Below are 21,899 nucleotides of genomic sequence, written 5' to 3' on the forward strand. Positions count from 1 at the left end.
GCGCACACGCTTCTCAGAGATCACCAGTGATCTCTTTTTCAAATTAAGTGCATTTTTAAAGTACACTTTTTTTTTTTTTAAGAGAGAGAGCATGCGTTCAGTGGGGGAAGGGGAAGAGGGAGAAAGAGAGAGAATCTTAAGTAGGCTCCACACCCAGCATGGAGCCAGATTCAGGGCTCGATCTTTCCACCCTGAGATCATGACCTGAGCCAAAATTAATAGTCAGACCCTTAACTGTCTGAGCCATCCAGGTGCCCCTAAAGTAAACTTTTTATTGAAGTATAACATAGATATGAAACAGTGCACAAACAATAAGTGATAGACTTTCAAAAAGTGAACACCCCTGTATAATGAGAACACACCTCAAGAAACATTTAATATTGTCAGTGATACCTCAGTAAAGCTGGAAAAAATAAAATTAAAATAAAAAAATAATTAACACCCCACTATCATTGTTCACCTAAAGAATAACCACTATCTTGACTTCTAACACCAAATATTTGTTTTGCCTGTTTTTAAACATCATGTAAATGGAATTATACATTATGTACTACTATGTGTCTTTTTATTAAGATTATATTTATTATTTGACAGAGAGAGAGCGCACAAGTGGGGGGGTGCAGCAGGCAGAGGGAGAAGCAGGCTCCCCGCTGATGAGGGAACCTGATGTGGGGCTTGATCCCAGGACCCAGGATCGTCACCTGAGCTGAAGGCAGACTCTTAACTGACTGAGCCACCCAGGCGCCCCTATTATGTGTCTTTCACTCAACATTATGTTTGAGAGATTCATCCAAGTTACGTGAAGCTGTAGTTCTTTAATTCTCATTGCTGTATAGTATTCCGTCATATGAATATATCCAACTTATCCATTCTACTGTTCATGGGCATTTATGTTGTTTCCAGTTTTTGCCTATTACAATAGTACTGCTAGGAACTAGGGCATAACCTTTTCCACTACAGCCTTACTGAGGTTTAACTTAAATACCATATAATTCACCTATTGCTAAATTTACAGTTTAATTAATTCTTAGTAAATTTATACAGTTGTGCAACAACTACTATAATTCATCACCCCCAAAAGTTCTGTTGTGTCTATTTGTAGTCATTTCCTTCTCTCACCTCCAGTCTCCAGTCCTAGCTAACCACCGGTTTTTCTGTCTCTACAGTTTTGAATTTTCTAAAATGTTTTTAAGAATTTGTTTTTAAATAATCTCTGCACCCAACATGGCGATTGAATTTACAATCCTGAGATCAAGATTCACATGCTTTACCAACTGAGCCACCCAGGCACCCCAATTTTCTAAAATTTTCATATAAATAGAATGTAATCTTTGGTGTCTAGCTTCCTTTACTTAACATAATTATTTTAACTTTTTTTTTTAATTAGGCTCCATGCCTAACATGGAGCCCAACGCAGACCTTGATATCATCACCCTAAGATCAAGACCTGAGCTGAAAGCAAGAGTTGGACACCTAACCGAATGAGCCACCCAGGCGCCCCCATTCTGGTTTTTTTTTTTTTAGATTTATTTATTTATTTATTTTTAGAGAAGGGGGAGGGGTAGAGGGAGAGAAAGTCTTAAGTAGACTCCATGCTGAACATGGCACCTGACGTGGGGCTTGATTTCATAACCCTGAAGTCAGGCCTGAGCCCAAACCAAGAGTTGGATACCTAACCGACTGTACCACCCAGGTGCCCCAACATAATGAATTTTTAGGTTCATTCATGTTGACATGTGTATCAGTAGCTTGTTCCCTTTTTACTGCGGAGTAGTATTCTGTCGTAGTGATAATGAATGTTGTGTTTGCCCTCTCAGCTGTTGATAGGCATTTGAACTGTTTATAGTTTTGGGCTATTATGAATAATGCTGTTACAGACATACATGTACAAGTGTTTTTGTGGGCATATGCTTTCATTTCGCTTTGGTAAATACCTAAGAGAAGGATGGCTGGATGAGATGGTAGGTGTATATTTAACATTTTAAGAAGCTCAAAAATTTCCAAAATGGCTGTACCAGAGTACAGTCTCACCAACAATGCATGGGAATCCAGTCTGTTTCCTACAAAGTTCACCATTTTTAGGTGACAAAGCCATAGCTCTCTGCCAAATTATTTACCATATTTTATAGATAAAGAAACTGAGGCTCAGAGAGACCAAGAATTTGACCTATGTCACATAGCTACTAAGTATCACAGCTGGGATTCTAGCTTTAGTTTTTGTTGTGAGGTCAATACTCATTCCGTTTACATGAATTCACATGTATACTCATATTCCCAAGAGATTTCCACCCCTGCAGAAACAGATTATTCAGTGTTTTTGGTTCCCAACAGAAAAGCTATATTTCAGGAAAGGATTTTCTTGATCTTTTAAAAATTTACTCAATTTAGAATAAACTTGGACACTTCCCTAATACCATTTACAAAAATTAACTCAAAATGGATCAAAGACCTTTTAGAAAACTCTTAGAAAAAAAACCCCACCACTAAAAAGCTTCACAACAGTAGATTTTGGAATGATTTCTTGGGTAAGATATCAAAGGCACAGGCACAAAAAGAAAACATAGACAAATTGGAACTCATGACAATTAAAAACTTTTGTGTATCAAAGGACTCAGGCAACAGAATAAAAAGCAACCTACAAAATGGGAGAAAATATTTGCAGATCACATATCTGATAAGAGATTGATATCCTGAATAGGTAGAGAACTCTTAAAACTCCATAACAAAAATAATAACCCAATTCAAATTGGGCAAAGGGCTTGAATAGACATTTCTCCAAACGAGACATACAGATGGCCAATAAGCACATGAAAAGATGCTCGACATCACTGATCATTAAGGAAATGCAAGTCAGAACCACAATGAGATACCACCTCATACCCATTAGGAGAATTATGATAAAAAAATGGAAAATAAATGTTGGTAAGAATGTGAAAAAATTGGAACCCTTGTGCACTGTTGGGGGGAATGTAGAATGCAGCTACTGTGGAAGACAGTATGATGATTCCTCAAAAAATAAAAAATAGAATGACCATATGATCCAGCAGTGATATTTTTGGGTATACCCACAAGAATGGAAAACAGGGTCTTGAGATATTGTACACGCATGTTCATAGCAGCATTATTCACTATTGACCAAAAGGTAGAAGCAACCTAAGTGTCCACTGGCAGGGGAATGGATAAACCAAACATGGTATATACATATAATGCAATATGATTCAGCCTTTAAAGGAAGGAAATTCTGGCACATGCTACAACAAGGATGAACCTTGAGGACATTATGCTGAGTGAAATAAGCCAGTCACAAAAAGATAAATACGGGGGCGCCTGGGTGGCTCAGTCATTAAGCGTCTGCCTTTGGCTCAGGGCCTGATCCCAGGGTCCTGGGATCGAGCCCCGCATCGGGCTCCCTGCTCCGCTGGGAGCCTGATTCTTCCTCTCCCACTCCCCCTGCTTGTGTTCCCTCTCTGTCTGGCTGTCTCTCTCTCTGTCAAATAAATAAATAAAATCTTAAAAAAAAAAACAAAACAAAAAGATAAATATGATATGACTGTGCAAAGTACCTGGTATAGTCAGATTCATAGAGACAGAAAGTAGGAATATGGTTGCAGGGAGCTGGGGGAAGGGGAAATGGGGAATTACTGTTTCATAGGAATAGAGTTTCAGTGTTGCAAGATGAAAAAGTTTTGGGGATGTATGGTTGCATAGCAGTATGAATATACTTAATACCACTGAACTGTAGATTTATTTTTTTTTTTTTAAGATTTTATTTATTTATTTGACAGAGATAGAGACAGCCAGCGAGAGAGGGAACACAAGCAGGGGGAGTGGGAGAGGAAGAAGCAGGCTCATAGCAGAGGAGCCTGATGTGGGGCTCGATCCCATAACGCCGGGATCACGCCCTGAGCCAAAGGCAGACGCTTAACCGCTGTGCCACCCAGGCGCCCCTGAACTGTAGATTTAAAAATGGTTAAGATGATAATTTTTTTATTATGTTCAATTAAGAGATGGTAAATATTATATATATATTTTAAAATTAACTAAAAATTCATTCATTTTACAATGTCCTAGGCACTCTGCTAAGGATGAGAGATGCAATTGTAAACATGACCCCATGCATGTCTGCAAAGAATTTACAGGCTCATGGGACTGCCAGGCAGGTAAACACAGTGTAACCAGAGCTGTGGGACTCTGTCAGAGGAGCACCTAAGTTTCCCATGTGTGTCAGACCCAGCATATGTCTAAGAGATAACAGCAGTGGGCAAAGCAATAAACGGTACAAGATCTGTGCCTTTGGTTCATTATCAGAAAGCTTTCTCCTAGGCAGAGCTGGAAATTGTGAGTCTGTTTAATACCCAAGCAATTTGGTTCAGGGACCAGAAAATAATTTGCTAGGAATATTACTGAGGATATTTCTATGTTGTTTAAAACATGTGACTCTCATCCTTCTCTTTTCTTACTACTATGTACAAATTGAATCTTTCCAAGGACTATTGATATTATTACTATTCATTCACTCAGCTCCCACTTTTACTACCCTTGCCTGGGTTTCAACAACAGCCTCATCTTCCTACGACCAGAGGCCATTCCACTAATTCATTCTTTACAGTGCAGCTAGTCATTCCGTACTTAAAACACTTCAATGGCGGGGTGGTGGGGTGCCTGGGTGGCGCAGTTGGTGAAGTGTCTGGGTTTGGCTTGGGATCGACACCATGTTGGGCTCTCTGCTCAGTGGGGAGTCTACTTCTCCCTCTGCAGCCCCCCACTCCTGCTCATGTTCCCTCTCTCAAATAAAGAAATAAAATCTTAAAAAAACAAAACACTTCAATGACTCCACATTATCCTCAGAATACTCCAGACTCCTTAATGTGGTGTCTTAGTCAGCTTGGGCTGCCATAACAAAGTACCGTACACTGGTGGCTTAAGCAACAGGGATTTATTTCTCGTATTCTGGAGGCTGGGAAGTCCAAGATCAAGGTGCTTGCCAATCTGGTTCCCTGGTGAGGTCCCTCTTCCTGACTTGCGGAAGCCTTCTCACTGTGTCTTCACATGGTGGAGAGAGAAAGAGCACTCTGGTCTCTCTTATGGGGTTCCCGCCCTTATGCCCTCATCTAATACATGTGAATTTTGGGGGGACACAAACATTCAGTTCATAATATGTAGCTTCTACAGCTTTTCAGGGTCCCTGTTTTCCTCTTGATCCCCATCTCTCTCCTTGCTTCCCTTTAGGTCTACAACCCAGTCATACTGACCACTGGCAAAACTTGGATGCCCCTTGTTCTTGTCTGGTTTCTGGGCCTTAGCACAAGCTATTTCCTCTCCCTAGAATGACCTTTACCCACCCTCTTTTTGCCTAGTTAACTCCCATTTGTTCTTTAGGTGTCTTCCTTCAAGAAGCTTCCTGGCCCCCAGACCAGGTCAGGTGTCCCCAGTCTGTGTCCCTGCTCTTAGTGCCTTATGCAGATCTCTAGTGTGGCTTTTTTTTTTTTTTTTTAAAGATTTTATTTATTTATTCGACAGAGATAGAGACAGCCAGCGAGAGAGGGAACACAAGCAGGGGGAGTGGGAGAGGAAGAAGCAGGCTCATAGCAGAGGAGCCTGATGTGGGGCTCGATCCCAGAACGCCGGGATCACGCCCTGAGCCGAAGGCAGACGCTTAACCGCTGCGCCACCCAGGCGCCCCTCTAGTGTGGCTTTTATCACTCCGTATGGCTTATTTGTCCTTCCTGCCCCCAACCCTCCACCTCGATGAGCCGCTCGAAGGCGAGGATTGGCCTTGTTCATGTCAGCACCCAGTACAATGTGTGGCTTATACTGTATGTACAATGAATGCTTTCCTTTGTATAGCACGCAGCAGTTTTCAGAGTGTCCTGACACGAATTAACTCATCTATAGAGATATAGTTCCTTAACATTCATTCTTCTGAATAAAGTATTCCTTTAAAAAATATTACCTTTACTTAGAAGATTTATGTGAAGTCAGTTATCCGTTATGTCACTAATGTGACTGAGTTGGGGCCAAAACTGTGTCATTTTGCTTGATACACTAGAAGAGTTTGAGAAAAAGCAGATTTCCTCTTTCTTTTTTTGAGAGAGAGAGTTAGTGAGTATGCGCTTGCAGGAAGGGGAAGAGGCAGAGGGGGAGGGAGAGAGAGAATCTGAAGCAGACTCCTTGCTGAGCAAGGAGCCTGACATGGGCCTCAATCTCACAACCCTCAGATCATAACCTGAGCTGAAATCAAGAGTTGACACTTAACTGGCAGAGCCACCCAGGAGCCCTAAAGCAGATGTCCTCTTAATGACTTGATGGAGTAGGTGTCTGTGGGTGTGCTGTGGGGGATGGGTGCCCAGAGCTAAGAAGCCAGCTTCCCTGTGTGGGCGTCAGCTGGTGATCTGACCATTTTGCAAGATCTCATCCCTGACTTCCTTGTGGCAGAAATCGGGGGCCAGAACTGGGAAGGGCTTGCCTGCTGTGGCTTAGAGGAAGCTGTTTCAGTTCTTAGAATCACTGAACTTTAGAGCTTTCGGTCATTTGGTTCAACCTCTGTCTTTAAAAAGTGGGGAAAGAGATCTAGTATTTTGCCCAGGAAACTGTAGAAGACCTCCCACCAATCTTGTTTCCTTTCTTCAAAAGCCTGGACTCAGAGGTCACTAAGGTGCTGCTTCCAATCAAATATAGCTCTTAGAATTGATCCTCTCTCTCTTTTGGTATGGTCATCTGAACAGTTCGCTCTGGGTAGAGGATGTGTTAGTATTGCTCTGAGAGGGCGCCGGGGTGGCTCACTTGCTTAAGCGGCCGACTCTTGATTTTGGCTTAGGTAATGATCTCAGGGTTCTGGGATCCAGCCCTGTTAGCCTCCTCGCTCAGCAGGGAGTCTGCTTGAGGCTGCTCTTTCTTCTCTGCCCCTCCCCCTTCCCCTGCTTGCACTCTATCTTTTGAAAATAAATAAATAAATCTTAAAAAACGTATTGCTATGTGGGAATTCATGGAAGATGTAGTTCCTGGCCCTAGGAATTTACAAACGGAGACCAGGAGTTTAAGAATGATTTGCACATGCCAGGCAAGTCAAAAGAAAGAGAAAATTTTAAATATGAGTTTTATTTGAAAGTCAAACCAGACATTAAATAAAAATAATCTTAATTTTTTTGCTTTTATTTGGACTTTCCAGTTTGTACATATTGATAATCTCAAATTATAATTTAAATTTAGGAAAGTGCTAAGGGTGAGTGGACATTTGCTTTTTCCTCGGGGACGTGGGGGAGTCCGAGTGCGGAGGCAGGGATGACGTTGCTGAGCCCTTCTGCAGGGTGGGGGGTTGTTATTTCCACTTCTCTGCTAGGACACTGAGGTACTAGGATTCCTGGTGGTTAGGTTTCTGGTAAGGTGAGAGGAGGGGGTATTTGAACCCAGTTCTATTATTAACATCACATAGGGTGCTAAAAAGCAGAAAAAGACCAACCTTCTGGGTCCTCATGATCAGCCTGAAAGAGCTCCAGTGAAGTTTAGAAGGAGGTTGTCTGGTTCAAGCCCAGCTTTTACATTCAGACGGAAAAGCCAAAGCCCTGAAAGGCAGAGCAGCTAGGCTGGGCTGAAGGCAGTAGGAGAATGTGGGGCCAAAGGCCCAGCCCCGGCAAACAGGAATCCTGGTGAGAAGGGGCCATTCTGTCCAAGAAGGAGAAGGCAGAAAAAAAAAAAAAATGCTGTTCTCGTTCCCACAGCCTTTATTGAACTACAATAATTTCCCCAAAACCTCTGAGTCCCGCTACGTTAGGCTGTCAGCCTGACATCTACCTCTTTTTCCCCAAGCTGGGCACCCTTCGGGGGCCTCACAGTCCGGCTGGGAAGCAGGGGCTGTGTGGGAGTGGGGCTTCTGTGGGTGCACACCATTCTCTGTCACCCCTGGCCGCCCAGCCCCTGGCTCCTTTGGTCTAACCTCTAGACAACCTTTCAACTTTTCAAAAACTTCCCTGGCAGTTCCTCACTGTCCTGAGAAAATCTTTCCCAAGGCCTTGTCCTTATATTTACATTTGTAAATATCAGAGCTTTTGCTTTTATAACGTGCTTTCATGTCCACCTTGTCACTTGATCCTCATAACATGCCTGGTGAGAGAAGAGGGAGGGAATTATTACTCCCATTTTACAGGAGAGAAGATGGAGTCTGCCCTCTTGATTCTCCAGTGTCATCAGGAAACAGTTATGAATCTCAGCCTCATGCTGGCCCTGAAATGTTCCTTTGGCACAGGTTCCAGGTTTTCTCTCTCTCTTTTTTTTTTGGGTCTCATATTTTCTAGAATCCCAATGGCTTCGAAATAGCAGGCACATTACACATATGGCTGATGATCCACGGTTAGCCAAAGGCTACAGTCACAGCTATGTTGCTTCGGCAGCGTCCCTCCAAACTCCTTAGCTGATTTCCAAGTATCGTGTGCCACTGCTGTCCCATGCTCACAGTCTTTCCTGTTTACAACTCACCATCTAATCAGATTGTTTTTTTAGAGAACATAGGTTTGCAAACTTTTGCTTTATCCAAATGGATGTTTTGGTTTATTTTCTCTTGCCTAAATGTTAGGCATCCAACATCATGGGTCCCCCAAATTAATATAATTTAATTTCCATCTTGTCAGTGCAAAACAAATGTGTTCTTAAGACAAAGCACGGAAGACCAGAATCTCTCCTCTGCTTCTATTTCTTGACTCAGCAGCAAGTGAACAGTTCTGTAAACATGTGTGTGTTTGTGTGTGCCTGGGCGCACTGGTTCTTGTTCCAGTTAAGTACCCAGTGGCCATGCTTTATTCAGAATGGAGATTCCCGTAGCATCTGGACTTTCATCAAGGCCCGTTTCAGTTGCTCATAGGTCACGAACATCACCACATTCCAGGTTCCCAAACGCAAAAAGGATGGTGTAAATCTGATAAGAGAAACAACCAAAACATGAGGTGGAGTGGACTAAGAGTCCCAAACAGATCTCCAGTGCTCGCCCCATTCACAGTGTTAGTGCCAAAGGACCTAGGCTCCTGTTAGTCACAAGCAGTCTCTGAGGTCTGTTCAGGCTTTTTCCTCTCTGCTGAAGGAATTTAGGCAGAAGCAGGAGTCAGGAAAGGAGAGAAAATACATTTTGAGCCAGGTTCTGTGTTAGGCAGGTCATTCCTACTATTCTGTAAGGTAGCTATGATGGTTGCCAGCTGTCTTTTTTAGAAACTGAGGCCCAGGCGCACCTGGTGGCTCAGTCGGTTAAGCATTGGACTCTTGGTTTTGGCTGAAGTCTTGATCTCAGGGTCGTGGGATGGAGCCCCTAGTCAGGGTCCGTGCTCAGTGGGGAGTCTGCTTGAGATTTTCTCTCTCTCTCTCTCTCTCTCTCTGCCCCTGACCCCTACTTATGTGCATGCTCTCTCTCTCTCTCTCAAATAAATAAGTAAATCTTAAAAAAAAAAAAAAAAAAGGAACTGAAGCCCAGGGCAGTTAAGGAGCTCAACTAAAACTACCTGACTCCACCCTGCTGCTGGGTATTTCTGGAATCGTTTACATGCTGAGGGGCCATCCCTGAGGAGGCCCTACCAGGGCACCTAGAAGCTGGCGCACCGGAGGGTGAAGACTGGGTGACCCCCACTTTAGCTAATCTCCAGAGAGCCTGCCTGTCCTGTGACAGCACAGCTGGGAGACAGTCCCCACCTCAGACTCAGGGAGGAGCCTGGGACCTGGGCCTGCTCCCTCTTCAGCCTTTCTCTCTCTGCGAATCCCCTGCTGGTCCTCTCCTCTCCGGCCAGACTTGCTTCCATGCCTTTGTCTGAGCTGCTCCTTCTGCCTGGGAATGTCCGCTGCTCTCCTTCTTGCCTGGCTGGTTGCTCTTGGCTCTGCAGGACTCAGCTTGGGCACCATAGCCTCATACCAAGGTCTCTCCAGAACCCTCAGCCTAGGCTTCCCAGGGAGAATAGCACTGGGGCAATGAATGTGAACTGCAGAGTCTGACCTGGGTTTAGACCCTAGCTCTATCAGTTTCTAGCTTCAGGACCTAGGACAGGTTACTTAATCTTTCTAAGCCTCAGTGTCCTCATCTGTAAAATGAGGAACATAACAGTATTTACCTCATAGAGTTGTGAAGGATTAAATGAGTTAATGTATAGCATACAGTGCAGTGCCCAGTATCCGTAAATGCTCCATAAATGTCACCTGTGTCTGCTGCTCTTTGAGGAAAGCACAGGGCCTGGCACACAGGAGATGCTCAGTAAATGTTTTCCAAGTGAAAGAATAAACGGACAGGTGGCTACTGCTGATGATTATAATGATAGAAGCACTTATAGGAAAAGAACAGTCTGACAATTGGAAAAGTTTTAACCCTCACTTGCAGGGTTGAGAGCCAGATTGCTTGTTGGGTCCAGTCTAACGTTGGGTACCTGAAAACTATCTGCTGAAGGCATCAGTGGGGGGAGGTGTGTGGGCCAAGCCAAGAGCTTGGCAGTGGGACGGATGATGACATGTGGGGTGGCATCTGACGATCTGGGCTAGAGCCATGGCTCTTACATTTTAAGTCTGTGATCTTGGGTAAGTCACTTGACCTTTCTGAGTCTCAGTTTCTTCCTCAGTAAATGTGGAGAATACTGCCCAGTTCAGGGAGTTGTTGAGATAATCTGTGTAAAGTGCTTTGAGTAAGGCCTCGTACTTCGTGACTTAGCGGTCATGGTGATTGTTAATAACCTACATTATTGACTGCTGGCTTTTGGCTAGGGAGGTGAAAGGCGTATAAGCCACCAGTTCTGGCTTCAAGGAGCTTGTGATCTAGCATGTGGGATAAGTTAAACTTACAAATCCTGTAACACAAGGGAGGAGATGGTAAATACCATAAAAATGCTATCAAGAACATATTGCTGAAGGTCACAGGGAGGAGGAAAACTTTATAGCTGAGAATGTTGGGGAGGAGGTGGCATTTGAACTAGGTCTGAAGCATGGCTAAGGCTTAGAGCATGTGCGTGAGGTGGGAAAGGCATTCTGTTAAGAGGGCATGGTAAAAGCAGACACAGAAGCAAGAAAACGTGACGTGTGTTGTGCATTTTGGCCGCCATCAGTGGTGATCCATAGTCATGACCGTGGGTTGGAGAAGTCTCAGGACTACCAACCACCTTTCCCTCCTCCTCCCTTGCCCAATAAGTTTGGGGATAGACAGCACTTTGACCTATGCCTAGACTTCTTTTTCTCAGGTAAGCCTCCCCTGACTCTCCAAATCAGATTTGGTCCACCTTATTATTTTTTAAATTTTCATACATAGTTCTTTATATTTGTCCTTTGTGGCATTTACATCTGTGCTGTTCACCATGTGGACCATGGTAGGCACATTATGCATGGAAGGAAGGAAAGAAGGAAGGAGGGAAGGAAACAAGCCCAGGTTCTCTGGGAGGGGCTGCTGGAGGCAGGAGGGGGAGGCTCACCCCTTATAGAAGGCTGTGGGGCCCTCATGGATCAACAACTTCAGCATACAGTCCAGGGGGCTGCGATATTGGCCTGGAGGCGAGTTCATGTACCGGGTCTTCACCACGTCCACTGGGGAGGCCACCACTGTGGCACAGAAGCCGGCTCCAAAGGCGGAGATGAAGTGGCAGGGGAAATTGTCTGTAGCAGGGAAGGGAGGAACAAGTATGGAGCCATGAGACGGCAGTGCGCTTGCTTTCTGTTCCACATGCGTCATCATTTGTCTTCACTAAACTGGGGACTCCCTGAGTGTAAGGATAGCGCTTTCTAAAGCTCTCAGAGGACTCGCAAAATGGAACAGGGCTGTCCCACAGTTGGAAGGCTGTGCAGCCCAGCGATCTCATTAGAAGAAAATGAAGTCAGAGAAGGCGACTCTTGCTTAAAGATGCACGGTGGGAAGTGCTGGGCTGGAATCCAGGGTTCTGGGTTCCACAATGATGGACTGGGCATTTTTTAAAGATCTAACTGGCATTATTAGGTGAGTCATGAATTGGGCAGCACCCCATCTATCAAGTAGAGAGGCACTCCTGTACTGGGCATTTTTACTGGGCACTGCTCCTCTCTCTGCTTCTTCTAACACCCAGTTGCTTCTGATGGTGCCCACTCTGTGGAATTCCGGGTTCCCTTCCTGCTGTGGGAGGGCAGCTCCCTGGATGGAGCCCAGGGCCTCACCAGTGAGCAGGTGATAGTCTAGCAGCTTCTCCTTGATGATGTCATAGGTCACCATCTCAGCACAGTTGACGATGGCATTCCTTGTGATGTTGGGCCAAGTTCCTGTGAAGGATGGAGAGGGGGCTGATGAGTGAAAAATAGATGTGGACACCCTGGTTGCAAGGCCACAGGCCCAGTTTGGGGGCAGAATGCTCCATTCCAGGGGTCTCAGAGGATCCTGCCTCAGGTGAGCGGATTCTGCCCTTTCCAGTCTGGGGTTAACTCGTACATTATCCATGTCCGCCTCAGAGACAGAAAACAGAGAGGCCCTCTTATGTTTGTTAGAGCCGCATTTTGGAGAATAATCTGCATTATCTATCAAAATTAAAATATGCCTGCCTGAGACCTGGCTAAAGCCAGGCAAGGAAGCCTTTCTTTGGAGGAGGGAGGCAAGACTCTCGGAGCAGTGACAGAAGCTAGCCCTGGAAGACTCCAGGAGAGCTTCAAGACCCAGCCACTGATAACACAGATGAGGGCTGGGCTTTGGGAGAGCACAGAGCAAATCAGGCTGTGACCCAGGTGTCCTGTCCTTAACCTTCACTGGGTCACTGTTTCTTCTGCAAGTATTTGTATGACCCCTGGTCTGCAGGTGGGAGAGATTCCAGCATTTGTCAAGGTGGCCTCCACTCGGACACATAGGGAACCCGGAAGCCTTACTCCTGAGGAAGCCCCGTCCTCATCACAACTCCCTTCCCCTGACAGCTCACAGCTGCCTCCTCCACTGGCCTCTGTTTCTTCTCCAGGCCCTATAGTCCCCCCAGATAGAACTTTGCTGGGGAAGCCCTTCCCTCCCGTCTCCACACACCTAGAGCCCACAGAGCCTTGAGGGTCTGCTTATGCATCCCCTTCCCCCTGGAGCCCGCACGACCTCTCATGCCTCTGGCCATGTACCTCTGCGTGAACCTCACGCATCCTGCCCTGTGGAATGGCTGCTCCTTGACATGTCTCATCTCCTCTCTTTGTCTGTGAGAGCCATGCGGTATGGAAGGTATCCTCTTCATTTCTGTCTCCCTCACAGCAACCCGCACATGCTGAGGGGTTGACGAGTGGAACGGAATTTGGGGCACTGTGGCAGGTCAGTGTGATGGTTTTGGTTGGGATGTTCTTACAGAATCACTGGAACGTACCCTGCTGGGAGTTCCCCCCTTGCTCGGTTCTCTGTCCTAGCTCAGGGGTAAGGCATGCTCTGCCCACGGCCCTCCGAGCCTGGAGTCCGGACCTACCTTTCCACAGGCCCCTGACCCCTTCCTCCCTGGCGATGGTCCTGTAGGCATCCATTGTCCCACTGTACTTCCTGTTGCTCCCGGCCCCCAGGTGTATGCTGGCCTGGAACCGGATCTTCACCACATCCGTGGGCTGGGCGCACGAGACCGCCATGGCCCCTGTGGTGCAGCCCGCCAAAATCCGGGTAGTGATGCTCGAGTCTGGAGAGGAGAGACAGTGGGTCAGTGCTCTGCCCCCCAGCACTTCTCCGGGCCGGATGCTGTGCTCTGTGGAGCTGCCCCTGCCTGATGCCTGCCTCTTCTGCTAGGCTCAGGCTCCTGACAGCGGCTCAGTCTCCTCGTGAGTGTCTCTGAGCGGCCTCCTACGCCCCAGCTCTGCCTCTGAGTCCGTACTGCCCTCACCTCTGACCCGCTAGCCTAGAGTCCGCTTCTGCCTACCCCCTTGGTGTCTACGGGATACTGGGCACTCACGGTCCGATCCTTTGGGGGTGTAGAACTGCTTGACAGAGTCGTAGAGGCCAATGCGGATGGAGGCAAAGCTCATCTGGCGGTGGAGGCCGGCGACCAGCCCGTTGTAGGGGCTGCGGGGGCCCTCGGTGCGCACCATGGTCAGGATGGTGCCCAGCACGCCGCGGTACTGGGGTCTCTGGGCTGCCTGGGTGGCCTGGTTCTCCCCCTGGATCTGAGGAACACCCCAACAGAGGCGTGAGGAGCTGGGAGGGGGGCAGGGGGGCTGTGTGCGGAGGGACCTGTCCAGGGCTGGTTCTCGAGCACAAGCAGGACGACAGCATCACGTCCCAGTAAAAACGGCTGAGGTTTGCGCACAGCGTATCGCTCAAGAACCGTTACACGTGGTGTGGGGCTCCGCCCTCAGAGCAAAGGGAGGGCAGATCATTTTTCCCACAACGAGTGGTCAGTGGTCTGCCCAAGGTCACACAGTTACTTACTTTTACTTCACACTCCAGGGGTTACAAAGGAGGGTGAGGCCATGAAGGGCCCAAGGAGCCAAGATGCTTTTGTCTTGGATGATGGTGGGCGGGGTTGCGAACAGTGGAGTGAGTGGCCTGCTCAGGGTTCTGTGTGAGGAAGATCAGGCCGGCGCACACAAGAGGTGCTGGAGTGGAGAACTCAGTCCCTCCTTTGATCTGAACAGTGACCCTTGCCAAAAAGCACCTACCTGCAGGCGAACCTTGGCTGTGTCCAGTGGAAAGGTGAGGAGATCAGCAAAACAGGCCGCTGTGCCTGCCCCCAGGAATTTCACAGCTGTGGTGGGAGGTACCTCTGAAGGCTTTAGTCCAACCATGGTCCCAGAAGATTCTGCCTGGTCCCTCCAGGGCCCAGCAGAGGTCTAAGGAGAGAGGCCGCTTTGCAGTCCTGAGCTTTAGTGCAGGGAGGAGGCTGCAGGAGACAGGCCAGAGGAGGCAGATGGACCTTGGGCCATCCGGACCCGTCTCCAAGCTCCTTTCAGCACTGGGAGAAGCTTTAGTAAGAGAAAAGCCTGGGCATTGCTCTGCTTAGCTGTGTGGACTTGGCTTATAAGAACAGGTCACTTTCCCAGCCCTTCTCTCTTGCGATCCTCCCCCTACTCCCCTCCTCTCTCCACCAACCAGGTGATCTTCATCCTTTAGAGGAGGAAACTGAGGCTCAGGCAGGGACCAGACCTCATTCTGACTCTACCCTACAACCCTGTTCTCCTTCTCCTGCATCAAGCTGCTCCCTGGGCCTACCAAGTCTCTCCACTTCAAGTCCTTCTGTCCCAAATCCACAATATAAATGTGCCTCGTGACTCACCTAAGCTGTTAGTTATCTTGGGTGAAAGCTTGTTTTTTTGCAAGGCTGCCTGAATATACTCTTACTATACTTAAAATGAAATCCTTCCCAGCCTGTGATTCCTCCTCTGTCACTAAAGATTGTTAATCTATGACTAGAGACGCTTCCTGCCAACACTGTGGGATTCCTGGGGCTGATGTTCTGCTTTGGAGGAGGGAGGGAGACTGGTCCTGGGCTCCCCTGCTGCTCTGCCTCCCCACAGCTCCTAGGGAGATGGGGCTACAGAGCGTCCCGCTGCTACTGTTGGGGGCAGTGGCATCTGCTCCGCCTGGCCCAGCACATGCTCTTTCCCCCTCACACCTCTGAGGGCATCCCTTCTCAGCTGTAGAGAACGGGCTTCTCAGACAGAGAAGGATCGGCCTTGGGTCGAGAGAATGTGCCCCCTCTCCCCGTGTGTGCTCGTGCCTGCACCTGTCCTACTGCTGGCCGAGCAGGGGCACGTTCACACCCGAAGGCCTTGGTTTAGTTGGGGTTACCTTGCGAACCTGGCACGCCTGTCACGGGCAGCCCTGCATTCTCATAACCTGGACTTCTGTGCATCTGGCTTTTGGCGCTGATGCCATTCTTAGCAGGTCACACCCCCTGGCACCCAACTCACACATACCCCCTAGTGTGCTGGGATCCTGGATTCTTCAGTGTCCTCACCCCTGGAGCCAGGGCCAGCCCCACAGAGTTGTGAGGTGGGCACAGTGTATGTCCCCTTCCCTATGGGGCAATAAAAACTCTGGTCCTGTGGTGAGGAGACCTGAACTCCTGCCCAGTCTTCATGGCTTACTAATGGTGGTGGGAACGTGGCTGTGTCATTTGACTTCTCTTGGGTAAATGAGAAAAATATATTACCTGCTCACCAATGATAAATTGGATGCCAAAAGATAAGGGTGACCACCGAAGTCTTCTTTCAGTACTGCCATCTAGAAGTCTGGTTCTCTCTATGCTGTCCCCTCAACCTACATGGCACCTAAACTCTTGTGCTTGCTGCCACCTTTCCCTAAAGAGCCTGCTCTTAAGAAGAAACCGATGTTCTAATTCAGGCTAAAGTATACGTGATTATCTTAATGACCGGGTTATTTCTTGACCACTATAGTAGGTACTAGGGAAGGAAGGGTACGGAGTGACTCAGGTTTGGCCCTGGCCTTCAAGGAGCTTGCTGATAGGTGTTGAATTGGCTAGGGAATTAAGGAGGAATGGGATGGAGGAGGAAGGGTTGAGGTTGGAACTCACCAGCCACTGGATCCCATTCTGGAAGCCTAGGTCATAGTATGGTTGGACTTTTAAATTATGCCCAGAGGAAGGGGATGCTTTTATTTATTTATATTTTAAAAGATTTTTATTCATTTATGAGTGAGAGAGGGAGAGAACGAGCAGGGAAGAGCACTTATTCAGAACAAAGTCCAAGCCCCTGCCATGGTTGGTGGACTCCCTAAGCCCCACCTCCTGCTAGGTTCTGCGCTGGACATTCCAGGAAGTCCGGGGATGAGCAAAAACAACCTGTGGGACTTGCCCACAAGGAACTCTCAAGGAGTCTTGTGGGGGCATCAGACACGTCCTCAAAGAACTAGTGCAAGATGGGTTGGACCAATGTCAGAGGGGAGGGAAGCCCCAAGAAGAGACTCAAAGGAGGGGGAAACCCCCTCTTTTGTTTGTGAGGTGGAATAAGAACCATTTCATGGTGGAGGGTGGAAGGAGGGTCACATAAGTTAGGCTTTGAAAAGTGGGTGGGACTTTGGCAGCTGAAGCAGGAAGGGTGCTCCAGATGCAGGGAAGGGCATGAGCTAGTGTGAGAGTCTAGGGCATGGATTCAGGTAGGAGGGGAAAATGACCGCCTGGCCGTGAGGCCCTCCCAGTAGAGTTTTACACACAATCCCACTGAATTCTCACACCCTTCCTGAGAGCTAGCTGCTCCTTTCCCCTACTTTTGGATGAGCAAACCAGGGCTTTGAGACATTAGCTTGCTGAGTGTTACCAGCCACTGGTGTCAGAGCCTGGCTCACTCTGCTATACTAAGCTCAAAACAACCTTGGGAAGAAGGCAGGGCAGCATTTAAATCCATTTTACAGATGAGAAAAAGGCTTAAGGTGGAGAGAGACTGATTTAAAGGCACAGAACCTCAACTGAATTCTTCTGATGGCGATGAGGTCCCTTCACCATTCACCTAGGGACCCCAGTGGGTACAGTAGTATGGGTTTCCAGACCTTGTCTTTTTTATCGAGGGCATTCAAAGCCCTTTGCAGTGAATGAATTATATGCAAACCCATCTAGAGGATTAAGTGCCGAGCATACAGAACAACAGCGTGGTGAGGAAGGCTGGGTGGGCATCACTGCCCAGCTTGGCAGATGAAGAAAATGGCCTGAAAGGCTGAGACGTGTGTGCCACACAGCCAGACCTTGGGCTTCCTCTGCAGTGTTCCTCCCACAGCCTGTCTTCCTGCTTTTTTTTTTTTTTTTTTTTAAGATTTTATTTATTTATTCGACAGGATAGAGACAGCCAGCGAGAGAGGGAACACAAGCAGGGGGAGCGGGAGAGGAAGAAGCAGGCTCCTAGCGGAGGAGCCTGATGTGGGGCTCGATCCCATAACGCCAGGATCACGCCCTGAGCCGAAGGCAGACGCTTAACCGCTGTGCCACCCAGGCGCCCCTGTCTTCCTGCTTTTCTGTACTGCTTCCCTGAGGGTCCAAGAAGGATCTGGCTCCTAGGGGTGGTGGTGTGGAGGCCCTGGTGCCCATGGACCTGAGCCTGGTGGAGGGGACAGACTGCAGCGTGCTAGGGGAACACTGTCCCCCACTTGCCTCCTTCCCATTTTCCTTTGCCTACAGAAGACCAGCAGCTGCCAGCAGGGCTCCGTTCCCAGCAGGGAGGCTGTGTCTGGGGCTGGAGGGCATGTGCAGGTGTCTGTGCGAGCAGCTGCCTCTCCTGTTCCAAGTCCTGGCATTTCCCCAGCCTTTCCCCTTCTCTGACGTGAGTTGGACTGCTCAGAGCTCCAACGTCAGGAATCTGGTGATTCCTCCTAGCTCAGAGCTAGGGAGGCCCTTGGGGGTCATGTTCTCTAATGTCTCTTACTGGTTGTAGGAGTATCTTTTCTTCAAAGCCTTTGGTAGCCGCTCAGATTCTAATAGAAGCATCCTGCTAGTTAGGTATTTTTACTCCACATGCAGAGTTACAAACTGAGGCCCAGACAGGTGAAATGACCTGTCAGAGGTCACACGGTGAGCGGAAGTGGGATTCCCACCAGGGCTATGGGACTCTGAGGCATTCTCTGGTCTTAGCCCCCTGGTGCAGAGGATTTGTGATGTACCTGGGCCCACAGGGAACACTTCATGAGTTTTGTCTCATGGACTGGGTCTCCCTGGGGAAGCCTCTTTTCCCCTGGCCTGGGGGTTGGGTGGGAGGATTGGGGAAGGCTGAGCTGTCAAGAAACTCCTTTGCCCCTGCCTCTGGTCCCACACCTCCTTGTTGATTAGCTCATTAACTGCCTCATTGCCCCCCTAGATAGGGGGCCCCAAAGGCAGGGATAGGGTGTACTTATCCTGCTTCTCTGGGTAGCCTGGTACAGGGATGGCCCAGGGCTCGAGGGGCCCAGGGAGGACCAGATGACCAAGGAACCCCACTTGCTGAAGTGGAGAAATGGGAAATGAAATCAGAGAAGCCCACAGTGTTCTTTGGTGGAGGGTCTGGAGTACCAGGGCTGTACTGAATCTAGCAGAGAATGGGGAGTGGTTTGTGGTTCTCGAGTAGAGGAATGACACCATCAGACCAGTTCAGAGTATGGTCGTGCAAACGTCAAGGCTGGACTGGAAGGGGAGAGGCCAGCGAGGAGGCTGTTGGAATGGTGCAGCAAGAGGTGTTGGAGCCTGAACTCAGGCAAGAGCAGCGGCCATGGGTGAAGCCGGAGCCTGTTCAGATGCAGTGCTGAGCCACCCATGGGAGCCAGAATGGATGGGCAGGGACTCAAGTCAAAAGCCATACCTTGTGGCAGGGGGCTCTAGAACTCTCATTATTCAAGTTGTGGTGGAGAGGGAGGCCACAATGGTAGACTCAGGTAGGGGCTGCCCTGAGGCCACGGCTTCCCGCCTCCCTTCCCTCTTGACTCCAGTCTCCTGAATTGATACTTAAGGAAATCTAGCAGCCAGCAGAACTTTGCCAGTGGCAAAGGGGAAGTTGAGAGCAGAGCTCTTCTCTCTGTAGCTCCATTGGGGCACCTGAGGGATGGAATGTTCCAGCTACATGGCCACAGTGGTGCCCCATTAATGTCTGCTCGGTGCTTCCTGCATGAGGCACGGTGCTGAGGGCTTTATAGGTATTGACTAATTTAGTCCTTTTATACGGCTGTACGGTAGTTGTCACAATGATTCCCACTTCATAAACAAGGGACCTCAGGCTCTGAGGGCTTCAGCTAGTCATAAGACGGAAGGGATGGGGCCAGAACTGCAGTCTGTGCCACGGTCCGGAGCCTCACGCTTCAGGGAGAGCTCAGGATCCCTGGAGTGCTTGTTTACAGAGTGGATTCTCAGAGGCCCTCAGCGCCAGAGATCCCGATTCAAGTCTGGGCTGGGGAATCTGTTCTCCATGGCAGCTCGGAAGCAGGGATCAGAGGACCCCCTTCTGAGATGCCCTTCCTGATCTCACCCTCCTGACAAAGCCTCCACAGCGTATCCCTGCTGAGGAAGCCCCCACAGTGCCCCCTCATCGGGGTTGCAGTTCCCCCTCTTGACTCGGCGGGGGAGGAGCGAGATCTGCCAGCTCTGTAGTGATCCCAGGCTAGTGCTCTCCGTCAGCTCCTGGCTGCTCTCTGTAGGCTGCCGTGAAGGGCAGAACATGGAGGAGGGGGGGGGGTGGAGAATGGGGTCTTACCTGTGAGTCCAGCCAGGGTAGGGGAAGCACAGGGCCTCCTTAGGGCTCCTTAGGGCTCCATCCCAGGAGCTGGCAGCGGGGATCTAGTTGCCCCCTCGCCATTCAGTGTTGTCTCTACTGCCTCTGGCTTGGCACCTGTCTTTATACACTCCAGCTGACCTGAAACCTTACCCTACTGAAGCTTGGTTGACAGCCTGATCACTTGACGAGAGGCAGCTGGCTGGTGAGGGAGGCGAGGGGAAAGGTCAGCGTTCCAGATCTGGTTTAGTTCCTCTGACTTGGGGTTCTTTAAAATAGCTCCTTCCAGCTAAAAGAGCTACCTCAGGTAATAAGGGCACAGAGGGGGTAGGGGTTGGACCTGTCACCTTTGAGAATTCAAAGGTCAAGGCCACACGTGATAGGCTGGGTAGGGCTCTCCTAACATTAACAATGATAGTAACGGTCATTTCTTTGTGCCTAGTATGTGCCAGATACTTAATACACACTATTTCTATTTTTCACAACCCTGTGAGGTAAGCACTATTAAGATACTGTTGTTTATACAGGGTGGAAGGAGAGGGAGAAGCAGACCCTCTGCTGAGCAGGGAGCCCGACACGGGGCTCGATCCCAGGACCCCGGGATCATGGCCTGAGCTGAAGGCAGACGCTTAAGTGACTGAGCCACCCAGGCACCCCTGTCTCTATAGATTTCTGAACCCTTCATATAAGTAAAATCGTACAGAATGTGACTGGCTTTTTTTCAGTTAGCATAGTGCTCTCAAGACACGTCCGTGTTATAGCTCGTATCGGTACCTCATTCCTTTTTTATTGCTGAGCCTCGGAACATTTGTAATGCTTCCTTTACAGAGGAGAAAACGGTGTCAGGGAGGAACAAGGACTTACCCAGGTCATACTGCTAGTATATGGCAGGGCCCAACTTCCGGCCCTTAAATTATATCCTATTCTGGGCCTATCTGCTGTGACCATTACCATCTCAGACATGACACTTGGAGGCTTCAGCACGGACATTGCTGAAGGGAGCCAGAGGGAGCTGGGAGAAGTGTGTGGAGCACAGCTGGGAGGGTCCCTAGCAGCTGCTACTACTGTGGGCCCCATCAGTAGGCGCTGAGGGGAAGGGTGGGGCACATCTGAACCTGGGACCCAGGTGACACAGGAAAGAGGAGGGGAGGGTGACAGGAGAAGAGATTGGGGGGGAGGGAGTTAACTGGGTAGGGCAGAGGAATAGGCAGAAGCCATTTCTGGACTTGGGCGCAGAGCCATGGCCACAGGGCATTGGTCACAAGTCCAGACACTCAAGTGCAAAGCCAGGGCTGTGCCTGTCCTCTTCCTTGGACCAGGCCCTGCCTTCACATCGGTAGCACAGGCAGTTGTGTAGTGTTTATAAGGGAAGGGGCTGCTAGGACTGCTGAGGTTGGGCTCGGGAAGAAGGTTCTGGGCTCCAGCTGGAAATGCTGGCCTGGAGGTGGTGGGTGAATTGCAGTGGATACATGGGGAGGGATAAACAACAGGAGCTCAAACAAGGAGGCCATGGGCCCTGGAATACCCCGAGGGAAGACTCAGCTTACAGTGGCCTGGGAGGCTTCTTGAGGGCAGGGCCAGGTGTGTCTGCTCTGGCTCCCTGTCCCCAGAACCCAACAGGCACTAGAAGTTCCATGGTTGGCTGCAAGGGGCTGGGATCAGCCAGCATCCAGTGACCAGAAACACCCATTTTCAGGTCTCTGCAGACGCAGTGCCTGAGAGGAAGTGAGGGAGAGGATGGCTGGTTGTCAAATATGTACCTCGTGCCCTTACGCCAGGCTGCATGGCTTACAAGGCATTTCACCTCT

At 49.0% G+C, this 21,899-nt stretch overlaps 1 protein-coding gene across 3 annotated transcripts; it reads right to left on the reverse strand.

The window, feature by feature from the left end:
* Positions 1–7,079: 7,079 nt before the first annotated feature.
* Positions 7,080–20,183, reverse strand: UCP3 (uncoupling protein 3). Of its 3 annotated transcripts, none has more exons than XM_008707338.2 (7): positions 20,074–20,183; positions 14,572–14,742; positions 13,866–14,076; positions 13,395–13,595; positions 12,133–12,234; positions 11,421–11,601; positions 7,080–8,908 (listed from the first exon to the last, which is right to left on the reverse strand). In XM_008707338.2, exons 2-7 carry the CDS (start codon positions 14,695–14,697, stop codon positions 8,794–8,796), a joined length of 936 nt encoding a protein of 311 aa, XP_008705560.1. In that variant the 5' UTR covers positions 14,698–14,742; positions 20,074–20,183; the 3' UTR covers positions 7,080–8,793. The 3 variants fall into 3 exon arrangements, with proteins under 3 accessions (XP_008705560.1, XP_008705559.1, XP_008705558.1); XM_008707337.2 differs by having other exon boundaries at positions 14,572–14,792; positions 20,074–20,182; XM_008707336.2 differs by lacking the exons at positions 13,395–13,595; positions 13,866–14,076; positions 14,572–14,742; positions 20,074–20,183 and having other exon boundaries at positions 12,133–13,388.
* Positions 20,184–21,899: the final 1,716 nt, after the last annotated feature.

Source organism: Ursus maritimus, unplaced genomic scaffold, assembly GCF_017311325.1.
Source record: "Ursus maritimus isolate PB19 unplaced genomic scaffold, ASM1731132v1 scaffold_16, whole genome shotgun sequence".
Classification (NCBI taxonomy): Eukaryota; Metazoa; Chordata; class Mammalia; order Carnivora; family Ursidae; genus Ursus; species Ursus maritimus.